Below are 24,395 nucleotides of genomic sequence, written 5' to 3'. Positions count from 1 at the left end.
TTCGCATCCCTAACCATCGTGGCTAGGAGCTACTGATGGATCTACCCTCCATGAACTTGTCTAGTTCTTTTTTGAACCCAGTTATATCTTGGCCTTCACCACATCCTCTGACAGAGTTCCACTGATTGACTGTGCATTGTGTGAAATACTTGGTTTTGTTTGTTTTAAACCTGCTGCCTATTAATTTCATTTGCTGACCCCTATTTCTTGTGTTATGAGAAAGAGTAAATAACACTTCCTTATTTATTTTCTCCACACCAGCCATGATTTACAGGCCTCAATCATATCCCCCTTTAGTCATCTCTTTTCCAAGCTGAAAAGTCCCAGTCTTATTAACCTCTCCTCATATGGAAGCCGTTCTATACCCCTAATCATTTTTGTTGCCCTTTTCTGAACCTTTTCCAATTCTAATATAGCTTTTTTCAGGTGAGGCAACCAGATCTGCACGCAGTATTCAAGATGTGAGTGTACCATGGATTTATATAGAGGCAATATGGTATTTTCTGTCTTATTATTTATCCCTTTCCTCATGATGCCCAACATTCTGCTCGCTTTTTTGAAAGCCCCTACACATTGAGTGGATGATTTCAGAAAACCATCCACAATGCCTCAAGGTCTCTTTCTTGAGAGGTAACAGCTAATTTAGACTCCATCATTTTGTATGTATAGTTGACATTATGTTTTCCAATGTGCATTACTTTACATTTATCAACATTGAATTTCATCTGCCATTTTGTTGCCCAGTTAGCCAGTTTTGTGACTTCCCTTTGTAACTCTTCACAATCTGCTTTGGACTTAACTATCTTGAGTAATTTTGTATCACCTGCAAATTTTGCCACCTTTGTTTATCTCTTTTTCCAGATTATTTATGAATATGTTGAACAGCACTGGTTCCAGTACAGAGCCCTGGGGGACACCATTATTTACCCCCTACATTCTAAAAACTGACCATTTATACCTATCCTTTGTTTCCTATATTTTAATCAGCTACTGATCCATGGGAGGACCTTCCCTCCTATCCCAGGAAAGCTTACTTTGTTTAAGAGCCTTTGTTGAGGGACCTGTCAAAGGCTTTCTGAACATCTAAATACACTATATCCATTGGATCATCCTTGTCCACATGCTTCTTGGATACTTTGTTGGATACTTTGAGAATACTCAAAGTAGATTGGTGAGGTATGATTTCCCTTTACAAAAATCATTTTGACTCTTCCCCAACAAATCGTGTTCATCTACGTGTCTGAAAATTCTTTTCTTTCCTATAATTTCAACCAATTTGCCTGGTACTGAAGTTAGGCTTACCGAGCTGTAATTGCCGGGATCGCCTCTGGGATCCTTTTTAAAAATTAGCGTCACATTAGCTATCCTCCAGTCACCTGGTACAGAAGCTGATTTCCATGATAGGTTACATATCACAATTAGTAAGTAGTTCTGCAATTTCACATTTGAGGAACTTTTCGGTGAATACCATCTGGTCCTGGTGACTTATTGCTGTTAAATTTATCAATTTGTTCCAAAACCTCCTCTTATGACACCTCAATCTGGGACAGTTCCTCAGATTTGTCATCTAAAGAGAATGGCTTTGGGATTGGAGAGGATTGGGAATCTCCCTCACATCCTCAGCCATGGAGATCAATGCAAAAAATTCATTTAGTTTCTCTACAATGGCCTTATCTTCCTTGAGTGCTCTTTTGCATCTCGTTGGGCCAGTGACCCTACTGGTTGTTTAGCAGGCTTCCTGCTTCCAATGTACTTACAATATATCGTATTTTGATACCAAAAGGAGTGTACAGGTTAAGGATGTAAATACTGTTTAGAAAGTTAACTGTTTAAACTAAATATTTGTAATTGTTTAAATGGTTAACTGTTTAAGTGGCTGGGGCCCATCCTGCCGGGGTGGCTGGGTGGCAGCTGGTCCTGCTCCAGCTGGCCGGCACTGCTCCAGCCGGGCTCTGCGGCTGGGCCCACTCCATCCGGGCAGTGCTGCTCCATCTGGGCGCTGTGGCTAGGCCTGCTCCGGCTGGCCAGCACTGCTGGGCCCACTCCAGCTGGCATGGGGCCACAGAAGCCGGTTGACTAGCCAGCCCAGGCGTTAACGGTTAAAGCAGTTAACCGGTAAGACATCTCTAGTACAGGTTTGATGAAATGGACAATCATTCCACTTTAATTATACCTATAATATACCCCAGTTTCATTTGAGATAACAGTAATTATACTCAAGAAGGAAAGAATCCAGATCCAGGTTTCTGCATTTGACAGATAAAAAAAATTGATCAAATTTCATATGAAATAACTGAAAGACAAACATGGATCCCACAATGTTCTTTCTGTAGAGTTACTTTCTGGATGACACAAAACATAAACAGTAGCAAAGGTTTAACCAAGATCAAAACAAAACAAGTGATCCTTCTACTACAGAGTGATCAGGTTGAGTGTTACTGAAGCTATGTGGAGTCCCCAAGTACTGGGAGTGAAATCTTGGCACAACTCAAGTGAATAATAACACTCCCATTGACTTTCATGGGGACAGTATTTCACCCAAAAGCAGTCAGTTGTTTTGTTTGTTCTTAAGGCCAGCTCTGGAAACTGCTCAAGAACTGCAAGAAATGCACACTATCTCAATTTACCAGAAGCATTATCTCAGGGCTCATAAGGGCTAGTGGGGCAGGACAGACTGGGGCAGGGGCTGAATGGGAGTGGAGGCACAGGGACCCGGGTGGAGGGAGGTGCAGAGACACATGGGGACAGGGGGAGGGGGACAGAGCTACATAGGGACAGGGAGTGGCTGAGTGAGGGCACAGAGACACATGGGGACGGGGTACAGGGCGACATAGGGACAGGGGATTGGCTGGTGAGGGCACAGAGACACATGGGGATGGGCAGATGTGCCTACCTGAATGGGAGAGGCTAGGGGTCATCCAGGGTCTGCATGGGGGAAGCTCCCTAACAATCCCTCCCTGCCCGCCCCCCCCCAAAAAAAACTGTTCCTTATGTGACGGGTTCGGTCACAGAGACACCCTTGACACTGTCACCTTATGTACTGGAATTATCTTTGAGCCCGTTTTCCCTGCCAGCTTGGGACTTCCAGAACCCTGCCTTGTTGAGCCAGGCAAGCTAGCCTGCTGCAACACAGACCCAGGTCTGGTCCACACCCCCAAAGCTGCAGGCTTTAAGTGAAAACAGCTCAGCAGGTTACTTACCTTCAGCACCCAGACACCCAGCTCCCAATGGGATCCAAACCCCAAATAAATCCGTTTTACTCAGTATAAAGCTTATACAGGATAAACTCATAAATTTTCTGCCCTCTATAACATTGATAAAGAGATATGCACAGCTGTTTGCTCCCCTATATATTAATCACTTACTCTGGGTTAATTAATAAACAAAAGTGATTTTATTAAGTATAAAAATAGAATTTAAGTGGTTTTAAGTAATAACAGACATAACAAAGTAAGTCACCAAGCAAAATAAAGCAAAAACACTCAAGTCTAAGACTAATACATTAAGAAACTGATTACAGGTAAAATCTCACCCTCAGAGATGTTCCAATAAGCTTCTTTCACAGACTAGACTCCTTCCTAGTCTGGGCCCAATCCTTTCCCCGGTACGGTCCTTGTTAGTTCCAGCAGACATCTTAGGTGGAAACTAGGAGTTTTCTCATGACTGGCAGCCTCCTTTGTACTGTTTCACCCCCTTTTATAGCTTTGGCACAAGGCAGGAATCTTTTGTCTCTCTGGGTCCCAACCCCTCCTTCTAAATGTAAAAGTACCAGATTTAAGATGGATTCCAGTCTCAGGTGACATGTCACTGTAAGACCTCATTCTTCATTACCCATGGGCTGGCCCACACGTACACAGAAAGGCTTACAGGTAAATAAACCCATTCACAACCAATTCAATGGAAGCCATCAAGATTCCAAGCCATTATTAATGGCCCACAGTTTGCATAATTACATTAGGACCTCAGAGTTATACTTCATATTTCTAGCTTGAGATACAAGCATGATACATACATACAAATAGGATGAACACACGCAGTAGATTATAAACTTTGTAATGATACCTTACAAGAGACCTTTTGCATAAATCATATTCCAGTTATATGATATTCACATTCATAAGCATATTTTCATAAAGCACATGGAATGCAATGTCATACCATACTTTTCCCACCCATACCCAACAGCCCTCCAAATTCATACCCAGGCTCCTTCCCAGCAATTTACTTCCCTCTTCCCCAACTCCTCCCTTACCCCTGACTCCCCCAAGCCTTTGCTCTGCTTCTGAGGGGTGCGGGAAACACGGTTCTGTATTGTAGTTTAAATGAATTATTACTCAGAGTTCTGTATTAATATGCCTAGTAAGGAAGCTAGTTGTCAAAAAACCTTTCCTGAATCTTTTTTGTTGTCTGTATTGTTACAGACATACTTGCTGACAGGTATTTTGAAATAAATGACCAAAAATAATTGAAACTGGTGTGATTATATTGTTATTTTGACAAATAAAATATGCAGAATTTTAAAATATTGTGTGCAGAGTTTTTTGTTGCAGAATTTTTAATTTTTTGGCACAGAATTCCAACAGGAGTAATCATTCGAAAGAATAGTAAATATGGCAGGCGACCAGCTTGGCTTAATGGTGAAATCCTAGCGGATCTTAAACATAAAAAAGAAGCTTACAAGAAGTGGAAGGTTGGACATATGACCAGGGAAGAGTATAAAAATATTGCTCGGGCATGTAGGAATGAAATCAGGAGGGCCAAATCGCACCTGGAGCTGCAGCTAGCAAGAGATGTCAAGAGTAACAAGAAGGGTTTCTTCAGGTATGTTGGCAACAAGAAGAAAGCCAAGGAAAGTGTGGGCCCCTTACTGAATGAGGGAGGCAACCTAGTGACAGAGGATGTGGAAAAAGCTAATGTGCTCAGTGCTTTTTTTGCCTCTGTCTTCACTAACAAGGACAGCTCCCAGACTGCTGCGCTGGGCATCGCAACATGGGGAGTAGATGGCCAGCCCTCTGTGGAGAAAGAGGTGGTTAGGGACTATTTAGAAAAGCTGGACGTGCACAAGTCCATGGGGCCGGACGAGTTGCATCCGAGAGTGCTAAAGGAATTGGCGGCTGTGATTGCAGAGCCATTGGCCATTATCTTTGAAAACTCGTGGCGAACGGGGGAAGTCCCAGATGACTGGAAAAAGGCTAATGTAGTGCCAATCTTTAAAAAAGGGAAGAAGGAGGATCCTGGGAACTACAGGTCAGTCAGCCTCACCTCAGTCCCTGGAAAAATCATGGAGCAGGTCCTCAAGGAATCAATCCTGAAGCACTTACACGAGAGTAAAGTGATCAGGAATAGTCAGCATGGATTCACCAAGGGAAGGTCATGCCTGACTAATCTAATCGCCTTCTATGATGAGATTACTGATTCTGTGGATGAAGGGAAAGCAGTGGATGTATTGTTTCTTGACTTTAGCAAAGCTTTTGACACGGTCTCCCACAGTATTCTTGTCAGCAAGTTAAAGAAGTATGGGCTGGATGAATGGACTATAAGGTGGGTAGAAAGTTGGCTAGATTGTCGGGCTCAACGGGTAGTGATCAATGGCTCCATGTCTAGTTGGCAGCCGGTGTCAAGTGGAGTGCCCAGGGGTCAGTCCTGGGGCCGGTTTTGTTCAATATCTTCATAAATGATCTGGAGGATGGTGTGGATTGCACTCTCAGCAAATTTGCGGATGATACTAAACTGGGAGGAGTGGTAGATACGTTGGAGGGCAGAGATAGGATACAGAGGGACCTAGACAAATTGGAGGATTGGGCCAAAAGAAACCTGATGAGGTTCAATAAGGATAAGTGCAGGGTCCTGCACTTAGGACGGAAGAACCCAATGCACAGCTACAGACTAGGGACCGAATGGCTAGGCAGCAGTTCTGCGGAAAAGGACCTAGGGGTGACAGTGGACGAGAAGCTGGATATGAGTCAGCAGTGTGCCCTTGTTGCCAAGAAGGCCAATGGCATTTTGGGATGTATAAGTAGGGGCATAGCGAGCAGATCGAGGGACGTGATCGTTCCCCTCTATTCGACATTGGTGAGGCCTCATCTGGAGTACTGTGTCCAGTTTTGGGCCCCACACTACAAGAAGGATGTGGAAAAATTGGAGAGAGTCCAGCGAAGGGCAACAAAAATGATTAGGGGTCTGGAACACATGACTTATGAGGAGAGGCTGAGGGAACTGGGATTGTTTAGTCTGCAGAAGAGGAGAATGAGGGGGGATTTGATAGCTGCTTTCAACTACCTGAGAGGTGGTTCCAAAGAGGATGGTTCCAGACTATTCTCAGTGGTAGAAGATGACAGGACAAGGAGTAATGGTCTCAAGTTGCAGTGGGGGAGGTTTAGGTTGGATATTAGGAAAAACTTTTTCACTAGGAGGGTGGTGAAACACTGGAATGCGTTACCTAGGAAGGTGGTAGAATCTCCTTCCTTAGAAGTTTTTAAGGTCAGGCTTGACAAAGCCCTGGCTGGGATGATTTAATTGGGGATTGGTCCTGCTTTGAGCGGGGGGTTGGACTGGATGGCCTCCTGAGGTCCCTTCCAGCCCTGATATTCTATGATTCTATGATTCTATGATTGTTCCGTAGCAAACTGGATACCACCAGATTAAACCCTTGAGAAAACAATGTGTTATCATATGATTCTCTAAAACAAATTACAGTCTGCAATTGCCACCTAGAGGTATAAATAAATTATACTTGTGTTTTAATAGTACAGTGTGAGAGACAGAATATTAGTTCATTTCAGTGACAATGCTGCAAATACAAGCTATGTCAAGTGGGGCAATTCAGCAGGGAAATAACTTGGTAAACAACATGGTGGGGAGGGGAGACTGAAAATTAGGAGGAGGCTGATGGATGGTAAGACTGGCAACAGAAGGAGGAGAGGAGAGAGAATGCAGAGAAAGGGTTTTTCTTCTTTCCCAACAGAGACGGGTGATATTTGAACATGGTTAGGCAAAACTAAAAGAAATGTTCATTGGTAATTTACAACATGAGTAACGATCATATTGAATGTAACTTAATAAAGTAGGCAAAGCCTACCCTGCTTTGTCTGGCCTGGCCTAGAGTTCTCATTCACAAATAGCCTATTTTAGCCCCATTTTGTCTCACCCCACAAGAAAATTATACAATAACAGCCCTCCTTTGGTTCAACAATATGACAATTCTGGATGCAGAAGAAGGGTTAAACATCCAAGTTTTCTAGAGATTGAGTTTTCTTTTGTTGATTTTACCAACACATATCTCTGATCTCTCCCCTGAGTTCTCTTCTATACAACTTTCTTTAATGTAGACCAGATTAATAATTAAAAATAATACTTTTCACTGCTACAGTACTTTCCCTTAAAGAACCTCAAAAGATTTTACAAACATTACTAGGTAAATATTATCCCAGTTGCCTCAGAGGAAGAAAAAGAAGAACAGGGTGATTGACTTGCCCAAAGGCGCACAGATAGGAATACAGCCCAGATCTTATCAACTTTTGCTAGAAAGCAACACAAATGAAGCAACATAAAACAAATAATATTTCTAAATGATTTCCAAATGATAAAAGGACAAATAAAATTTATCAGATACACAGAAGTCCATTTCAACTGAACACAATACTATCTAAAGTCAGAAGAGAATTCTTTAACACTTTAGCTCTCCAACAACTTTTGGTACATCCCTGTATACTCAATAATCTGGCCCTTCCAGTAATTAGTCTCTGGCCCTTAAATCAGGCTTCCTCAATCTTCATGTACCCAGGTGAGTCTCTACAGGAGTAGATCTCAAATACTGCTGCTTTAGTGCTCTCTTTAATATGAAGGTCAAACAAACGTCTCCGGCTCAGGTCAACCTCTCACTTCATTTTTAATAGTTTATCCTATCTCCAGCCCACTTCACCCTTTTTAGAAATCCGCTATCCAGAAGAAATGACCCAAGGGAGCTACCATAGTAACTCAGATATCTTTAGGACTTTAGAGATAAGTTATATCACACCAACAAACAATGCTGTTTTTTCACTGGAGTAGTCAGAATGTCCTCCCCCCCCCCCCCAGAACTGGCACTGCAGTGCTGCTGGCCCTCACAAGGAATAGCTAGACCCAGCAGAGCCCAGCTCACAAACAAAAGACATTGTCAGGGACGGGAGTAGGAGCTGGCGAGTTCCCGGCACCTCCTGAAGGAAGGAGGTGACTTGAAGGAAACTCCATACAAGCCCGGGACCCAGCATCAGGTTGTTTCTCCCCCTGCATTCATGGGCTCTAAGTGGGGAAGTGAGCAGTTGTATGGGCAGCTGGATGCCTCCTTGAACAGGTGCATGGAGAGGTAGATGACTGAGTGTGCAGGCGGGTGGCTGACCTAGTGGGTGGGTATGTGGATTAATAGATAGCTGTATGGATGAGTAGGCACATAGATGGTTGGGCAGTCATATGGCTGGGTGAGTGAACGGCTAGATGGATGGTTGGAAGGCTCGGTGGCTAGCATCTGTATGGCTGGGAGGGTGGCTGAGTAATTGGAAGGCAGAACAGGTAGCTGTGTGGGTGGATGGGTGGCTGGGCAATTGGAAGGCTGGGTGAGTGACTGCCTGACTGGGCAGGTGATAGGAAGGCTGGACAGCTGCATGGTTGGGCACGTGGCTGGCTGGTTGGAAGGCTGGATGATTGTACAGGTGCATGGCCAGGTGGCTACGTGCCTGGCTGCATAGTTGAACCTGCAGCAGTTCCACGGTGGGACAGGCGCATGGGCGATTGCGTGGGCAGTTGAATGGCTGGATGGGTAGCTGTAGAGCTGGAGAAGTGGCTGGCTGCCTAGTTAAACGGCAGGACTGGGGTGAGTGGGGGCAGTTCCATGACTGTTTGGCGGGAGGGGCGGCTGCATGGCGGGAGGCTGGCCAGGCGCTCGTGTGTGGGGGTGAAACGTTCAGCCCTGCGCCCAGCCCAGCCCGGGACTCCCCACCCACCTTGCCTGCAGTGCCCACGGCGCCGACCCGCTGACTCCCCGGGGCTTCGGGTTCTGCCTGCGGCGCGACCCCTGCGCCGGGCCACACGGGGGTTATTTATGCCAGAGCCGGAGGGTCCGGTCGGGCTGGGCGAGTCACCCCTGCCCACAGCCCAGCAGAGCGCGGGGCGAGAGCCCGGGAAGGGCCTTGGGAGCGGGTCTGGGACGGCGGCTAATACCTGCCGCCTGCGGGGCCGAGGCGAGCCAGGCTGGGGCTGGCGGCTGCCCGGCGCGGCTCCAGGCACTTGCACCCCACTGTCTCCGTGGAAACCGCCGCCAGGGCAGGGGGAGGAGCAGGCGGCCGCCCGCGCCCCGGAGCTGAGGCAGGGGCCGGTCCCCGCCCCGGCCTGCCCGGCTCCTCCCTCCCCCCGCCCCATCCCATAGCAACGTACAAGCTCCAAAGCCAGGGGCCGGCCTGTTCCCGGCCTTCCCGCCTCCGCTGACCCCAAGCCCGCCAGGCCCCGGCCTGCGCAGCGCTGCCCCCTCCGCCTCCACTGCCTGTCCCGCTCTGCGCCCCCGGCCGGGCGCCTCTGTGCGCACAGGCTCTCCGGGCTCTCCAACACCTTTTGGTACATCCTTGGCCCCCCGGGCTCGGAGAGCAGCGAGCGCGAGCAGCGGGCCTGGCCTGGCCACGGCTTCAGCCGCCACACGCGCGCGCCCCTCCTGCGCCCGGCCCCCCGGTTGGGCTGATGACCAGGCTTTGCTGGGCTTCAGGTTGCTGCCACCGTGGGGGGGAGGGATAGCTCAGTGGTTTGAGCATTGGCCTGCTAAACCAAAGGTTCAATCCTGGAGGGGGCATTTAGGGATCTGGGACAAAAATGGGGAATTGGTCCTGCTTTGAGCAGGGGATTGGACTAGATGACCTCCTGTGGTCCCTTCCAACCCTGTGACTATGGCATGAAGTTGATCAAACCAGGCCATGTCTCTTCCAGGTTGACCCCAGGGAGCCTTAAGGTACCCTTATGATTTCGGGCTGTCCTACAAAAACCAACCACTGTGCTATTCTGTTAGGAGCTGAATATGAGAAGGCCCTTCACGGGGGGAAATCCAACAATGTCCCCAAGAACTTACAAGCTAACTAAGAGCTCCAGAGCCAATAGGATGCACTGAGATGCCTGGGAGTGGGAACAACTAGGATGTTTGTGTTGTTCTCCTTAGATGAAAGTGCAGATCATACTTACCCTAGCCCTGCTTCTGTGAGCAGGTAAAATACTGATGGTTTTAAGAGAATCCAGAGCCCCTGGTTCTTCTGCTCTCCGATCTGTTCACAGCAGTGGGGCAAGCTGTATATGCTCACCAATGAGGGTTTGTCTGTATCTGTTTCTAACAAGCACAATATTTGCGTGATTTTCTCTCTTCCCCCCCCCCCCCATTTAAATTGCAACACAGGGAAATGGTGAACAACACTACACACAGCCAGCAGAGAGGTCCTGTGACACCAAACTACTTGAAGTCTTACGGTCAATGGTGACAACCTGTTAGCAGAAAGAATCCTTTGATGTGTCCCAGAGAGGCACGTGAATCATTGAACTGAGAAACCATTTATTTTCCTGTTAATTAGGGGGCATATTGTCATTTCACTCCAATACAAGTGTTGACAGTGATTACCATGAGTCATAGTAGAAGCTAAATGGCACCACTATTACCAAGCTACCCAAACTGAGAATAATCAATAAGAACTTAAGGGCCAAATTTTTAAAAATAGGCACCTAGTGCAATTTTCAAAAGCACCTACTCCCATTGAAATCAGAGTTAGGCACTTAAGCAACCTATCTGCATCTTCAGGTACTTAATACTTATATAAATCTGTTCTAATTAACTCCTTCAGATCACATGAGAAGAGTCATACTCAGTTATGTGAGTGACAAATTTTTGTAAATATCAGTTGTTTTTACTATTTTATTGCCAAAAAAAGCCTTCGGTTAAAGGAATCTTAAAGTTGCAAAGTGAAGCACTCAGAAAATGCCGGAATCTGGGTTCTCTGTGCCACCTTAGTGCCCACCCACACATCTATGCATGATTACGACAGATTTCAACCAGCATAACATAGGAAGCCTGTGGCAGAGTCAGCAATAGAACTGTGCTTTCTTGGGTCCCCAGGCAGTGCCTTAACATAAGAGAACATCTTTTCTCTTCAGTATTACTCTGCCTCATTTGCGGTCTATCCTGTACGCCGAATGATGCAATGGAGTGAAAGTTAGGGGGCAGAAGGAACAGGCTAAAAGAATGGTGACTGAAATGAAGATTTATGGGGGGGAGGGCAGAGAAGGCTGGACACTTACCTGGAGCCTTTTTATCCCTATTTTCCCCCCTTGATATCCTTTTCCTCTGGGAGATTAAAAGCTCACATGCCAGTTTAAATTTGACCAGACCTGTGGAACATACTTAACACAGACAGCACACCCAAACACACAGATTTGGCACATTGTGTCTGAAACGCAGCATAGCTATGGATGAGTTTGTGTCAGCTATTTTAGAGATTTGTGTTCTATTCCTAGCTCCATTAGAAATGACAGTGTGCAATCTCTCAGCTCCTCCAGAAATGCAGGAAATGATACTTGCCTGTCTCCTCAAGTAGGAGGGCTGAAGTAGACAGTATTAACACAAGTCAGTAGGGAAAAAAAACAACAGATTTGAAGGTTATGTCCAGGTTCCCAGTCCTGCACACCTTCCTTTAAGTCATACAATATTCTGCTGCTAATTATACCGCTTTGACTATGTCCCATCCAAGTCTTTAGCTCTGTACCTACTATGAAGCTCCTTGGGTCCTGAGAGCATGCTCAATGGAGATGGAATGTTTAGAGATTTTAGCAGCAAGCCTCTACCTCTAGTGAATACATGGAAATGGTGATTTTCAGTGGCTGATTTGTCCAAATCTGTTTAGATATTCAAAGGGGCAGCAAAAGACATCTCTTGCCCCAGACTGTTCCCCTGCCAAATTTCCAAGTTCCTGTTCAAAGTCTGAAGGTGCTAGAACTCCTCTAAAAATCAGAAATAAAATGTTTTGTTTTTTAACATGGGGGAAACTACATTTCCCCCCCCCATCCCATTATCAGAAACAGCTGGCCCATTTTTGCTAAACTTAAAAAAAAAAGGCTGTGGCAGAGAACCAGCATAGAAAATTTCAGCCCTAGTTGTTACAGTTTTGAAAAATCATAAGCAACTGAGAATGAGCCTTATAATGGAAAGTGTGAGGTATTATAGGTTTTGCTGTCGGATCAGTCCATAACTAGTGTAGTATAGACTTGTGATGGAGCTACTTGGATTATAGAAATGGGACAGTCTCTGTGTGCTCTTTGTGCTCAAGCTCAGTTTAAGAAATTTAAAGCAACCTCAGGGCTATTCTAAATTGTGCCATCTGTCCACAGCCCCCAGGACACATCTGGCAGCTAAGAATGACCAATGTGTAAGAAAATCCCTTTTCCTCAACACTGTCCACTACCCCAAGGGCTAGGAGAAGGAGGCTCTACACCATTTAGAATTCCTTAACATTGATAGAATCATCTACTGGCCAGCTATGCCAGCTTGAAAGCAGCTTTTCACCAGCAGAGAATCACAATGTTGCCACATAGCAGGGAAGAATCTAAGCCATTGTTTTAACAGAGTGAAACATTACAGAGATACTTCCATTCACAGATGTATTCTTTAACTTCCCAGTAACAGAATGGGAGACCTGCTCCAACAGGAAAGATTAAATACAATCAATCAAGCCTTCAAAATATCCAAATTAGATTAATTTCTGTTCTAGTTTTTAAAACTTCCAGGCAGTTAAAATGGATTTGGGATCATTTTATCAGTTGAAACCCAAAGCCAGAAACCCAGTTTATAAAGAAACATACTGATGGGAGCTCCCGGAAATATATCAACAGCTAATGAACTGTGGAACATATAGTTTAGAAGATGAGATGTATCTATCAACTAAGCTTTATGACTTGTGGGCAGAAATATACTCACCCTAAAAAATGACACTGTTGGCTCTGAAGCAATAAAAAGCAGATGAACAGATATTATACAAGTGTAACAGGTTTGCAAGGGAACCCAGAAGAAAAGCAGTTCTAAGCCCCTTCCCCTCCCAAAAGATGACAAAGATAACAAAACCTAAAACCACCATCAGGAATTCTTACCATGGTGAAGACTCAAAAGTATTATTGACTGCTCTCAGTTTATGGCTTGCTTGTTTACCTGGAGAATAAGATGACAAAATCTTTGATCCCAGGGCAATATCAAAGAATGAAGTGTAACCCTATACATTTCTGATTCAACCATGTTCTTTACTTTATAGAAAGACTTTCAACAGGTCTTAATCTCCCTCCCCCCCCCCCCAAAAAAAAAAAAAATTTGACCCTGGCAGATTTGGAATATCTTAGTCCATGGTAAGGAGTAGACCAACCTCTGAAATTACCGTGAAACTTCACTAGAGGGCAGTCTTTCACCATTCTCTTGCTTTATGAACAAATTGTGTGTGTAATTTCTTTCATAGAAGTGCAAGAGAGGACGACAAAAGTTCTTCAGACTGACCAAGAGAAAAGATCTAGCATCTCTCAAGATCAGAGTTCAAATGGTAAATATTTAATTAAAAGTACTTACCATTTTGGCTTCTGCTTATATGTCTGTTGGACTAATTATTTTTGCTGCTAGAACTGTGACCCCAGTCCAAGTGAGAACTGGAAACTGTGTCCTTCAATTCAAATTCTGTGTCCGATTCAGCTCTTCTTTTCCTTACACACTTCCATACACACTGTCGTAGCTCTTGCCTCCAAAATTTTTTTCTCAAGCTGTTTGGTTAATCTCCGAGTAGGTTTTTTCATTCTTAGTTCAATGAGTTATTCGGTCTCAATTAAGAATAACTTTTAGACATGTAGTGCTCAGTTTTGCTGGCAAGATACACACAAGAAATTCAGACACAACTAAAGCACGTACTCTGAGTATTTGAATTAATATAACCCAGTCAGTGTGACAGAACGGAAATACATATATAAAAGAGGTCTTGTTACTTTACAATGAAAGCTGATGTAGAGGTAGATGCTTTCAATTTTTAACAATTTGTCTAGACAGGAAAAATGGTGCTTTTTAAAATCAAGTTACTTAACATGATATTAAACACCACTTTGCATCTAATGTAGACACAGTTTAACTATGTTAGAATCATGTTAGTTGGTCCTGGTATACTCTAGACTATCCCTTAAGTTAGCTGGCCATGGTAGTTTTATTTGGGATAAACCATCTTAATAAATTGTAAAAATAAATCAAGCAAAATCAAAGAGATGAGAAGTGGGGCAGTCCTCAGAGCCTCAGTCATTATTTTTGACTGCTTGTAGGGTCTCCCACCCCACCCCACCCCTGTTGTATAAAGCACAATCCTTTCTCGCCCAAACCACACTCACAAATTGTTTGACTTGGTAGTGGTCAAGTGGGTGCAGATGAGGGCAGTTTCCCTCAGCTTGACTGCTGTGGACAGCTGATGTGTTTCTGGCAAATCTGTGCTGGCCTGTCAATAACTGATGAGGGCTGCTCTGATCACTGATGTTAGCTGTATCTGGTCTGGTACTATAGGACTGGGTCTTCCCTGTCCCACAGCTGCTAGCTCCTGTCTGGTGCACTTCTGCCATTCCACTAGGCTAGCTCTGATCCATTGTTACCATTCCACTAATTTGGCTTCAACACACCACACTTGACTCCAAAGGGATGCTGGAGTTCAAGACTCTGGATTGGAACCTCTCCCCAGAACAAAGTGAGACCTCAGAGTCCTCACTCTCACTTTATCCTTCCACATAAATGTGTTTTTATGTGAATGCATGTGTCAAGGTTCCTTCCCCACTCTGAACTCTAGGGTACAGATGTGGGGACCTGCATGAAAGACCCCCTAAGCTTATTCTTACCAGCTTAGGTTAAAAACTTCCTCAAGGTACAAACTTTGCCTTGTTCTTGAACCCTATGCTGCCACCACCAAGCGTGTTAAACAAAGAACAGGAAAAGAGCCCACTTGGAGACATCTTCCCCCAAAATATCCCCCCAAGCCCGACACGCCCTTTCCTGGGGAAGGCTTGATAAAAATCCTCAGGTGAATTTGTACAGGTGAACACAGACCCAAACCCTTGGATCTTAAGAACAATGAAAAAGCAATCAGGTTCTTAAAAGAAGAATTTTAATTAAAGAAAAGGTAAAAGAATCACCTCTGTAAAACCAGGATGGTAAATACCTTACAGGGTAATCAGATTCAAAACATAGAGAATCCCTCTATGCAAAACCTCAAGTTACAAAAAGACACAAAAACAGGAATATACATTCCATTCAGCACATCTTATTTTACCAGCCATTAAACAAAAGGAAATCTAACGCATTTCTAGCTAGATTACTTACTAACAGTTGTAAGGCTGCATTCCTGATCTGTTCCCGGCAAAAGCATCACAGACAGACAGACCCTTTGTTTCCCCCCCTCCAGCTTTGAAAGTATCTTGTCTCCTCATTGGTCATTTTGGTCAGGTGCCAGCAAGGTTATCTTAGCTTCTTAACCCTTTACAGGTGAAAGGGTTTTGCCTCTGGTCAAGAGGAGTTTTATGACAGGTTTCAGAGTAACAGCCGTGTTAGTCTGTATTCGCAAAAAGAAAAGGAGTACTTGTGGCACCTTAGAGACTAACCAATTTATTTGAGCACAAACTTTCGTGAGCTACAGCTCACTTCATCGGATGCATACTGTGGAAAGTGTAGAAGATCTTTTTATACACACAAAGCATGAAAAAATACCTCCCCCCACCCCACTCTCCTGCTAGTAATAGCTTATCTAAAGTGATCACTCTCCTATATTGAGCATGTCATCAATATAGTTAGAACAACGCTTCCTCAGCTCTCGTCCCCTAATGCCTCTACTCTACTTGCGCTATATTGATGACATCTTCATCATCTGGACCCAGGGAAAAGAAGCCCTTGAGGAATTCCACCATGATTTCAACAATTTCCATCCCACCATCAACCTCAGCCTGGTCCAGTCAACACAAGAGATCCACTTCCTGGACACTACGGTGCTAATAAACGATGGTCACATAAACACCACCCTATACCGGAAACCTACTGACCGCTATTCCTACCTACATGCCTCCAGCTTTCACCCTGACCACACCACACGATCCATTGTCTACAGTCAAGCTCTGCGATACAACCGCATTTGCTCCAACCCCTCAGACAGAGACAAACACCTGCAAGATCTCTATCAAGCATTCTTACAACTACAATACCCACCTGCGGAAGTGAAGAAACAGATTGATAGAGCCAGAAGAGTTCCCAGAAGTCACCTACTACAGGACAGGCCCAACAAAGAAAATAACAGAACGCCACTAGCCGTCACCTTCAGCCCCCAATTAAAACCCCTCCAACGCATTATTAAGGATCTACAACCTATCCTGAAGGATGACCCAACACTCTCACAAATCTTGGGAGACAGGCCGGTCCTTGCCAACAGACAGCCCCCCAATGTGAAGCAAATACTCACCAGCAACCACATACCACACAACAGAACCACTAACCCAGGAACCTATCCTTGCAACAAAGCCCGTTGCCAACTGTGCCCACATATCTATTCAGGGGACACCATCACAGGGCCTAATCACATCAGCCACACTATCAGAGGCTCGTTCACCTGCACATCCACCAATGTGATATATGCCATCATGTGCCAGCAATGCCCCTCTGCCATGTACATTGGTCAAACTGGACAGTCTCTACGTAAAAGAATAAATGGACACAAATCAGATGTCAAGAATTATAACATTCATAAACCAGTCGGAGAACACTTCAATCACTCTGGTCACGCGATTACAGACATGAAAGTTGCGATATTACAACAAAAAAACTTCAAATCCAGACTCCAGCGAGAGACTGAATTGGAATTCATTTGCAAATTGGATACAATTAACTTAGGCTTGAATAGAGACTGGGAGTGGCTAAGTCATTATGCAAGGTAACCTATTTCCCCTTGTTTTTTCCTACCCACCTCCACCCCCAGACGTTCTTGTTAAACCCTGGATTTGTGCTGGAAATGGCCCAACTTGATTACCATACACATTGTAAGGAGAGTGATCACTTTAGATAAGCTATTACCAGCAGGAGAGTGGGGTGGGGGGAGGTATTTTTTCATGCTTTGTGTGTATAAAAAGATTTTCTACACTTTCCACAGTATGCATCCGATGAAGTGAGCTATAGCTCACGAAAGCTTATGCTCAAATAAATTGGTTAGTCTCTAAGGTGCCACAAGTGCTCCTTTTCTTTTTGAGGAGTTTTATAGCACTGTATACAGAAAGGTGGTTACCCTTCCCTTTATTTTTATGGCAGCATGTAACACAATTCCTAAAAAGACAACGAAGAAACAAAATAAAACAACCTGATGCACTTTATAAAAAAGCACCACCTAAGCAGATGTAAATTATACCCTGCATCAGCATGAACCCCCTCAATTTTACCTTTTTTACTTCTGGGGGAGCCAGAGAGCTGAATATTCAAATAAACCTAGCAGCTGCTAGGAACACAACCTGAATTTTTCCTTTTCATTTTTAGGGAATCAGAAAGGCCATGCACTCTAAGCCTGGCTCCTATTTGTAATGTGATTTATTTCTACGTGAAAAGTGCTATGTAAATGCTGAGTAATAATTATTATTAAATTTCAAATTTGCAAACTTTTTATAGCCTTTTTTATCATCTCATTAGCCATGACTAGTCATGTTTGGAGAAACGTCTTTGGCTTTTGAAGTTTCTGATGATTGATTTTGTTGATGATTCTATTCGGATGGTGAGACCACAGGATAACCCTGCAATGACACATTTGCTATGCAGAGAAACAATCACCAGAAATTCCGTGGTGTAAAGTAATCCAGTCATTATCGACAAGCAGGAAAGAAGCCACACAAATCTCTGAAGTAGATGTTCCTAGCCTTTCTGCCAACCATAGTGAGTGCTGGACAGGCAAGGTAAGTTGAACATTCTCAATTGCCCAATTAACTATATACAAACTTTACAAATGAGCCAGTTTTAATCTATAAGATAATGTTTGCTGTAATTGGGCATTTTTAGGGTGTTCATAGGAATGGGGAGTATAAATGTAAGTAGATTTATAGAAAACCTTTTATATCCTACCAATGATACACAGAAAGGGCCAAAAACAGGTAAAAAGACATTTCACTGTCTATGCATTACCAAGTACTTAATCGGTCTCTGCCAGGGAGCTGCAATGCGACAGCTGCACAAAAAGTCAGTAACATGTATCCATGGCTCTTTAAAAAGGACCATTTCAAAAGATGAAGATCATTATGAGCTCAATTGGTTCGGAGGGAAAAAATAAAACAAACACTGAATGATGATTGGGAATTGTTTAACACCACTTTATTAGATAACAAAAAAGGCATAATTTGACCATCATGAAAGAAAGCTGCGTCCATTAAAAACCATCCTGGTGAAGAGGGGAAGATATAAAAAAAGGAGCAATATAATTTAAAAGCAGTTTTCTTATAGACTGAGCTGGTAGTGCAGCCTATAGTTAAGTTTGCCTGATACTTTCCATTTTATGACTCTATTTTCAGTTACTTAAAACTTTACCTATCCAGTTTGGGCTGAATGTTTTATGCTGGATGTCTGTCTCAGGCTGTAATTTTTTTGAAAGTATAAGATAAAATGGTTCTGCCATTTCTGAAAAGGGGAGTATGGAAAAATGTTTGCTACATTTAAAAAATTCTTACAACTATTTCACTGAGAAGCTGTAGTACCCCTGTGCTTTGGAACAATGAACTGAAATTTGCCAGGGGGATCAACCTGGTGTCAGGCATGTGACTTTTGCTGTCACTGTGAAAATTCACCCAAATTTGGCCAAGTGGTGAGCCATGAAAAATCAGATTGCATATGCTCAGCTGAGGTTTGTAGGTGGCTAAATTCTCCAAAGATTTCATCTGCATGGAGAAAGCTCCAATCTGCAGTTCCTATGTGCCAACTGGACTAAGTTTGTGTCCTCCCCAGTCACTGAACCTTCTCCACCCCGAGACTGCAGGTGCTGAGCGGCATTTACCCTGTTATTGCTGCTCCCTATAGGCTTAGGCACCAGAAATGTGAGCAGGAAGACTGTCTCTCCTGTTTTTTCAATGAATCCCCCTGCTGTCACCTAGACAGCCTGGAGGAGAAGGAATCCCCATGACTTGAATTCAAAGAGGTTGAGGAGATTGCCGGGGACAGAGGACAGCGCAGAGGGAGGGGATAGGATTAGAGGTGATTGGTGCTTATATTGGAGGGGGGGGACAGAAGCCAGGGATGGGGAGGTTGTATAGGTGCAGAAGGGAATGGGAGCCGGGGCTAGGGTATGGGGAGATTGGACAGACACAGAGAAGAGGGGGGCAAGAGCTGGGGTGGGAGTGGAGACTGGATCAGAGCAGAATGGGCGGGAGACAGGATCTGGGGAGTGGTTGCGGGTGTTGAATAGGAGCAAAGGGGGAAGGGGTCAGAAGTCAGAGTGGAGAAGTGGATAGGAGCAGAGTGGGAGGAAGTTAGGAGGTGCGTGTAGAGGAGTATATAGAAGCAGAGGGAGATGAGCACATGGGGCAGAAGTGTCTATAACCACTAGTTCACACTCCCCTCCAGAGCCTGAAATCAAACCCAGGAGTTCTGAGTCTTAAGATTCCTCTGACGTCAAACAGTCATGAAACCTGCTAAGAAAGTCTCTCTCATTCTTTCCTGGTGTTTGGTCCACAGAGAGGATAGCAAAGTACTACTACTACCAATTATTTCATTAGTTCAAGTGGCAGAGGTCTGTGGTACTGTAGTGCCTGGGAGTCCTAGTCATGGATTGCCCCTTCCTCCATGCACTATGCGCTGTACAAAGACAGAACATATTCACTATTTCATCCACAAATTATTGGAATCAACGGTGTTCATAGTAGAGAAAATAATTACTTCCTCTCTAGAAATGTCTGGTGAATGTATGGCCTGTGTTATGCAGGAAATCAGATAAGATTATCATAATGGCCCCTTCTGGCCTTAAAGTCTATGAATTTCCAATAGGTCACTGAGTAACTTACTAGACAGGCTTAAAGATGCAAAAAGTTAGCTACAACTTTTGATTTAAAAACCCTTGCCACATCGCTCGCAAGCATTGACTACAGTATTTAGCACAGGTGGATTTTATGCATTTTTCAGAACAAAGTGCAATTGTCCAGGAAGATGCCAAGACCATGATTATCTCAGTACTGGAAGTTGAATAACTTTGGCATGACAACCACGTTAACTAAATTTGAATTTGTTAAATTTTTTGGAGTGTGCAAAATTTTTAGGATTTAATAATTAGCAAAAGGATTGTTGCAAATACCTTTGCCAGGCCCCAGTTAAACTGACTGTAGCAAAAGCTGTTCTGAAATCATTTGTGGCCTCTATCTCCAGCAATCTATAATTATTAATAGAGAGGTTCTCAAACTGTGATGCATAGAACACTTGGTGGTGGGCAGCAGAGAACTACTAATTTTGTTGTGCTGATTTTTCCTTATTCCCAGTTGCTAAATTGAATTGAAAGCCAAAAATTCATCAACTACTTACCTTTTATCACATTATCTACATAGGCTATTGTAGTTGCCATTGTATTAAAAACAGGAAAAATATTTTTAAGTGATTGAAAAGCCTCTCAATTACATTGCCGTGTGCCCCATTTAGAATCTTTAATTAACAAGAGAAGTAGATTCTAAATAGGGCACATGGCAATGTAATTGAGAGGCTTTTCAATTTCTTCTGTTGATAGCTACCTCCAGTCATGTAGAATTATACACTCCTTCATGGAACACAATCAATAAAATTACATTTTTTTCTTTGGAAAATAATTATCTCATTTCAACTCAAACACTGGTCTGTTTAAACCAATCAGAACATAAAAAAAATCTTAAAACTGAAAATCAAGTACACTGTCTCTATCCAATGGGGGACACTGTCGGTGGGTCACAGTTTACTTCCTCTCTGCATTGTGTTATCTGTTATCTCTGTACAGCAGTAAGCATGGTAACCATAAAGGAACTCCGTCTAAAAAGCAAGTGAAAGCTTTTGAGAGGTAAAGTGAGAGATCATATGCCACAAATATGCAGCATGTCGTATTCAAGTTTTATTCTGAATTATTTTAATTAACCCCTAAATTGTGGACAGCGTTTTCATCCCTTCTCCCTGTCCTCTCCCCCTTCTTCTCCCCTTGAGCGAAAGCAAAGATCCCTTGTTCCTCTTTATTACGATGCAGTAGTATTGACACGTGATTGATTATGACAAGCTGACTGTATTATAAAAAAGAAGCCTTTTATTGTTAAAAATTATACCATAGTTTTAAATTCAGTTTTAAATTCATTCTATGTCTCTAAGAATCATTTAGCAAGACAGAGAGCAGCTTAAATCTCCAGGAGGGAGCTACCAGCATTTAGGTCAGATTGTGGCCCCTTACAATGGTGTATAATGGAATAATCCCACTGACTTCATCGGGCCAAGGTGATTGCCATTAAGATACTTAAAAAAAAAAAAAACTGAACACAAAGAAGCCTGCTTCAAAGACTCAGAAGGGTTTCCAAAAGGATCTGCAGATCCCGCTGAGGAATGACTGGACCTGTCACTGGCCTTTGTAGAGCTAAGGAATGAAAAGTTGCTAAACACAAGAATGTGGACCATTGTCTCTGCTCTCAAGAGTGCCTTTAACAGCTGCAGTGGCTGAGGTATGCACATTGAGATCACTCAGAGACCTTTCTTGAAAACTGACATGAAAAAATCCAAAGTACTCTGGTACAAATAAGACAGGCAGTGATGTTACTGGAATTACACAAAGCTGATGAAATCCTACAGCAGTTTCCCATATGTTTGAAAGCAGAGACCCACCTTAGGAAAACAATATCAGCCCTACTGTGTGTCGTTAAAAGTCTACACCTCTTAATTTATACCTATTTTGTGCTATCCTCCCTCAGCTAGCCCTTTGCATGGATTCATTCTAGAAAATGGTCATGCAGAACTACATGATACCATACTTTCTCTCCTTCATCCTTTGATGAGTAGTGGAATAGTAAACAATGTTGAAATTTAAAGTATCATCACTGGCATCTGAATTAGCACCCATTGCAAGGAATGGAGCAATTCACAACTCATTGATTCAGATTTTCTGCAAATTCAGGCAGATTCTGCACTAGTTGTTCTTGCCTTGTATTTTGAAAGTTCTTTGCAACCATAACAGCTTGAGACTTTTTTTAAAAATGAAAGCTGAGAATCTGGACACCATAGAATATCAGGGTTGGAAGGGACCTTAGGAGGTCATCTAGTCCAAACCCCTCCTCAAAGCAGGACCAATCCCCCATTTTTGCACCAGATCCTTAAATGGCCCCCTCAAGGATTGAATTCACAACCCTTGGTTTAACAGGCCAATGTTCAAACCACTGAGGTATCCCTCCCCCAGGCAAAAGCCCTAACTGTCAACCTCCAAGTAGTCCTTCATGGCTTCCAGTGATGTGACACACTGTACAGAGGGGCACATCTCTCTCTCCCCTGACAGGGCAGGAGGCCGCACCTCTGCTGTTTCTCAAGCAGGGTGCAGATCCCAGCTGGAGAATCCACCTGGTGGTCAGTCCAAAGTAGCAGTTAGTCCCCCTGTCCAATTTCTCAATCAGGGCATCAAGCCGTTAGCAGGCCTAGCCAACAATCAGCCCAGGCCTTAATTAGTCTCTCTGCCCAGTCCCTCAGTCAGGGCAGTTAGCAGCTTATAGTTCAGGCTGAGTCTCTGCAATACAGCCCAGCAGTTCAGGGTGAGGAATTAGCTCAACTGGGAGCGACAGCAAATGCACCTTGTGCCCTAGCGGGCGCCTGACCAATTCAGGCCTCCTGACTTCTGAGTGGAAAGGTGGCCACCTTCCACTGGTGGGGTGCCCAGGGTAGGGGGACACAGGCCCTCCCACTCCACTACGTCCCAGCCCAGGGCCCTATTCATGGCAGGGTAGTTCGCCACTAGGTCAGCAGGGATCTGCCCGCAACATGCTGGCCAGTTCACAATAATTCCACAGCCAAACCATAGTCGGCATTCCTGGGCTCCTTCCTACCCACCCAGTTTGGGGCACCTGGGTCATCCTCTGTCTCTCTGGGGTAAACAGCCAAATGCAGCCCCAGCAGTTCGTCAGCGTTGCTGGTCTCCGGCAATTCAGATAACTCCTCTGGTCGGGCAGCCGTCTCCTTCAGCTCCAGGCCCCAGCAACAAGGAAGACACATACTGCTCCTCGGGCAGCCCTTCCCCTACTGAGCTAGGAGGCTAGCCTTTTACAGTCTAGGTTCCTGTCCCACCCCTCTGCTTCCAGTGGGGTGGCCGCGGGTAGCCTGGTTCTGCCCACCAGAGGGCAGTCTCGGGTTATCCCCCTTCTGACAGGGCGGGAGGCCACGTCTCCTCACTACACACACATTTGGACAAACATCGTTGTTGTCTAATCATAACAATAAAATACAACAATCATTACTGATCTTAACTACAGCCTATTTCTTCAAATGTAGCCTGCACATCAAATTTCAATGAGTGTTAACCAAAGAATGTCTACAGAATCAGTTATTCCATATTAAGATCATTCTAGCCTAAGAAAGGACTGACAGCAAGTGCTAAATTTCTCCAAGTGCCCATTTTTAATTACTCAACTGAAACTAATAAATATATTTATTTGTTAACTTCCAGAAAATTCATTCAGCATTCAGAGTAAAAGCAATAATTTTGGGGAGGATACACTGTATTCTTCATACATTACAAAAAAGTTGAGCTCCTGCTTTTAAGTGCATAACTCAACACTATCTTAACTATGGAGTTACAAATAGCATCTCCAGAACTGGGTATGTAGTGGCTTTCTGTACAGAAAGCCAACAGTTAACTTATCCATGAGCAGACCTTCCCTCTTATCCCATGACTGCTTTCTTTGCTGAAGAGCCTTTGATGAGAGACCTTTCAAATGAAGAATAAGATGAGAAATGAATGGTACAACAGACGGATGGGGGAAGCACAAGGAATCAAGGAGACAATACTGGTCATCATGACAAGCATGACATTTTAAAAATACTGTGAAAAGTTGGTAAGAAAAGCAGACAGTTGAATACAATACTTCTTTACTGGGATGCTACTTTTATAGTTTTTGTGAATATGACAGAGCACATGTTTAGAAATCTGTGGACACATGTTTAGAAATCTGAAATATATTAGTATTGCTTCATACTAAATGTCTCAGAAAGTAAAGCTGTATTCTAAACATAGGCTGACATTACCTTAAGAGAGTCTCTACAGTGCTGAAAGAACTTCATTAACCCCTTATAAGTACTGCTCTGTTATTCATCATGGCACCGGTAAAGAGTGAAACGCTGGGGGTGATGTAGTCCTAGG

General features: G+C 43.9%; 1 protein-coding gene and 1 long non-coding RNA gene across 2 annotated transcripts in view; one reads left to right on the top strand and one right to left on the bottom strand.

Moving 5' to 3' along the window:
* LOC141987959 (uncharacterized) overlaps positions 1-9,591 on the bottom strand; it is a 113,841-nt gene extending 104,250 nt beyond the window's left edge. Inside the window, exon 1 of the mRNA XM_074953789.1 lies at positions 9,196-9,591. Within this exon, the coding sequence (XP_074809890.1) occupies positions 9,196-9,591 (396 nt within the window). The remainder of the gene's footprint in view (positions 1-9,195) is intronic.
* Positions 9,592-13,495: 3,904 nt separating this feature from the next.
* LOC141988231 (uncharacterized) lies at positions 13,496-24,005 on the top strand. The gene is made up of 3 exons (XR_012639702.1): positions 13,496-13,577; positions 17,840-17,973; positions 23,947-24,005. It is a non-coding gene; the product is annotated as an uncharacterized LOC141988231 (long non-coding RNA).
* Positions 24,006-24,395: the final 390 nt, after the last annotated feature.

Source organism: Natator depressus, chromosome 5 (assembly GCF_965152275.1).
Source record: "Natator depressus isolate rNatDep1 chromosome 5, rNatDep2.hap1, whole genome shotgun sequence".
Classification (NCBI taxonomy): domain Eukaryota; kingdom Metazoa; phylum Chordata; order Testudines; family Cheloniidae; genus Natator; species Natator depressus.
Note: the sequence above shows the minus strand (reverse complement) of the source record. Positions and strands in the feature narration are given on the sequence as shown.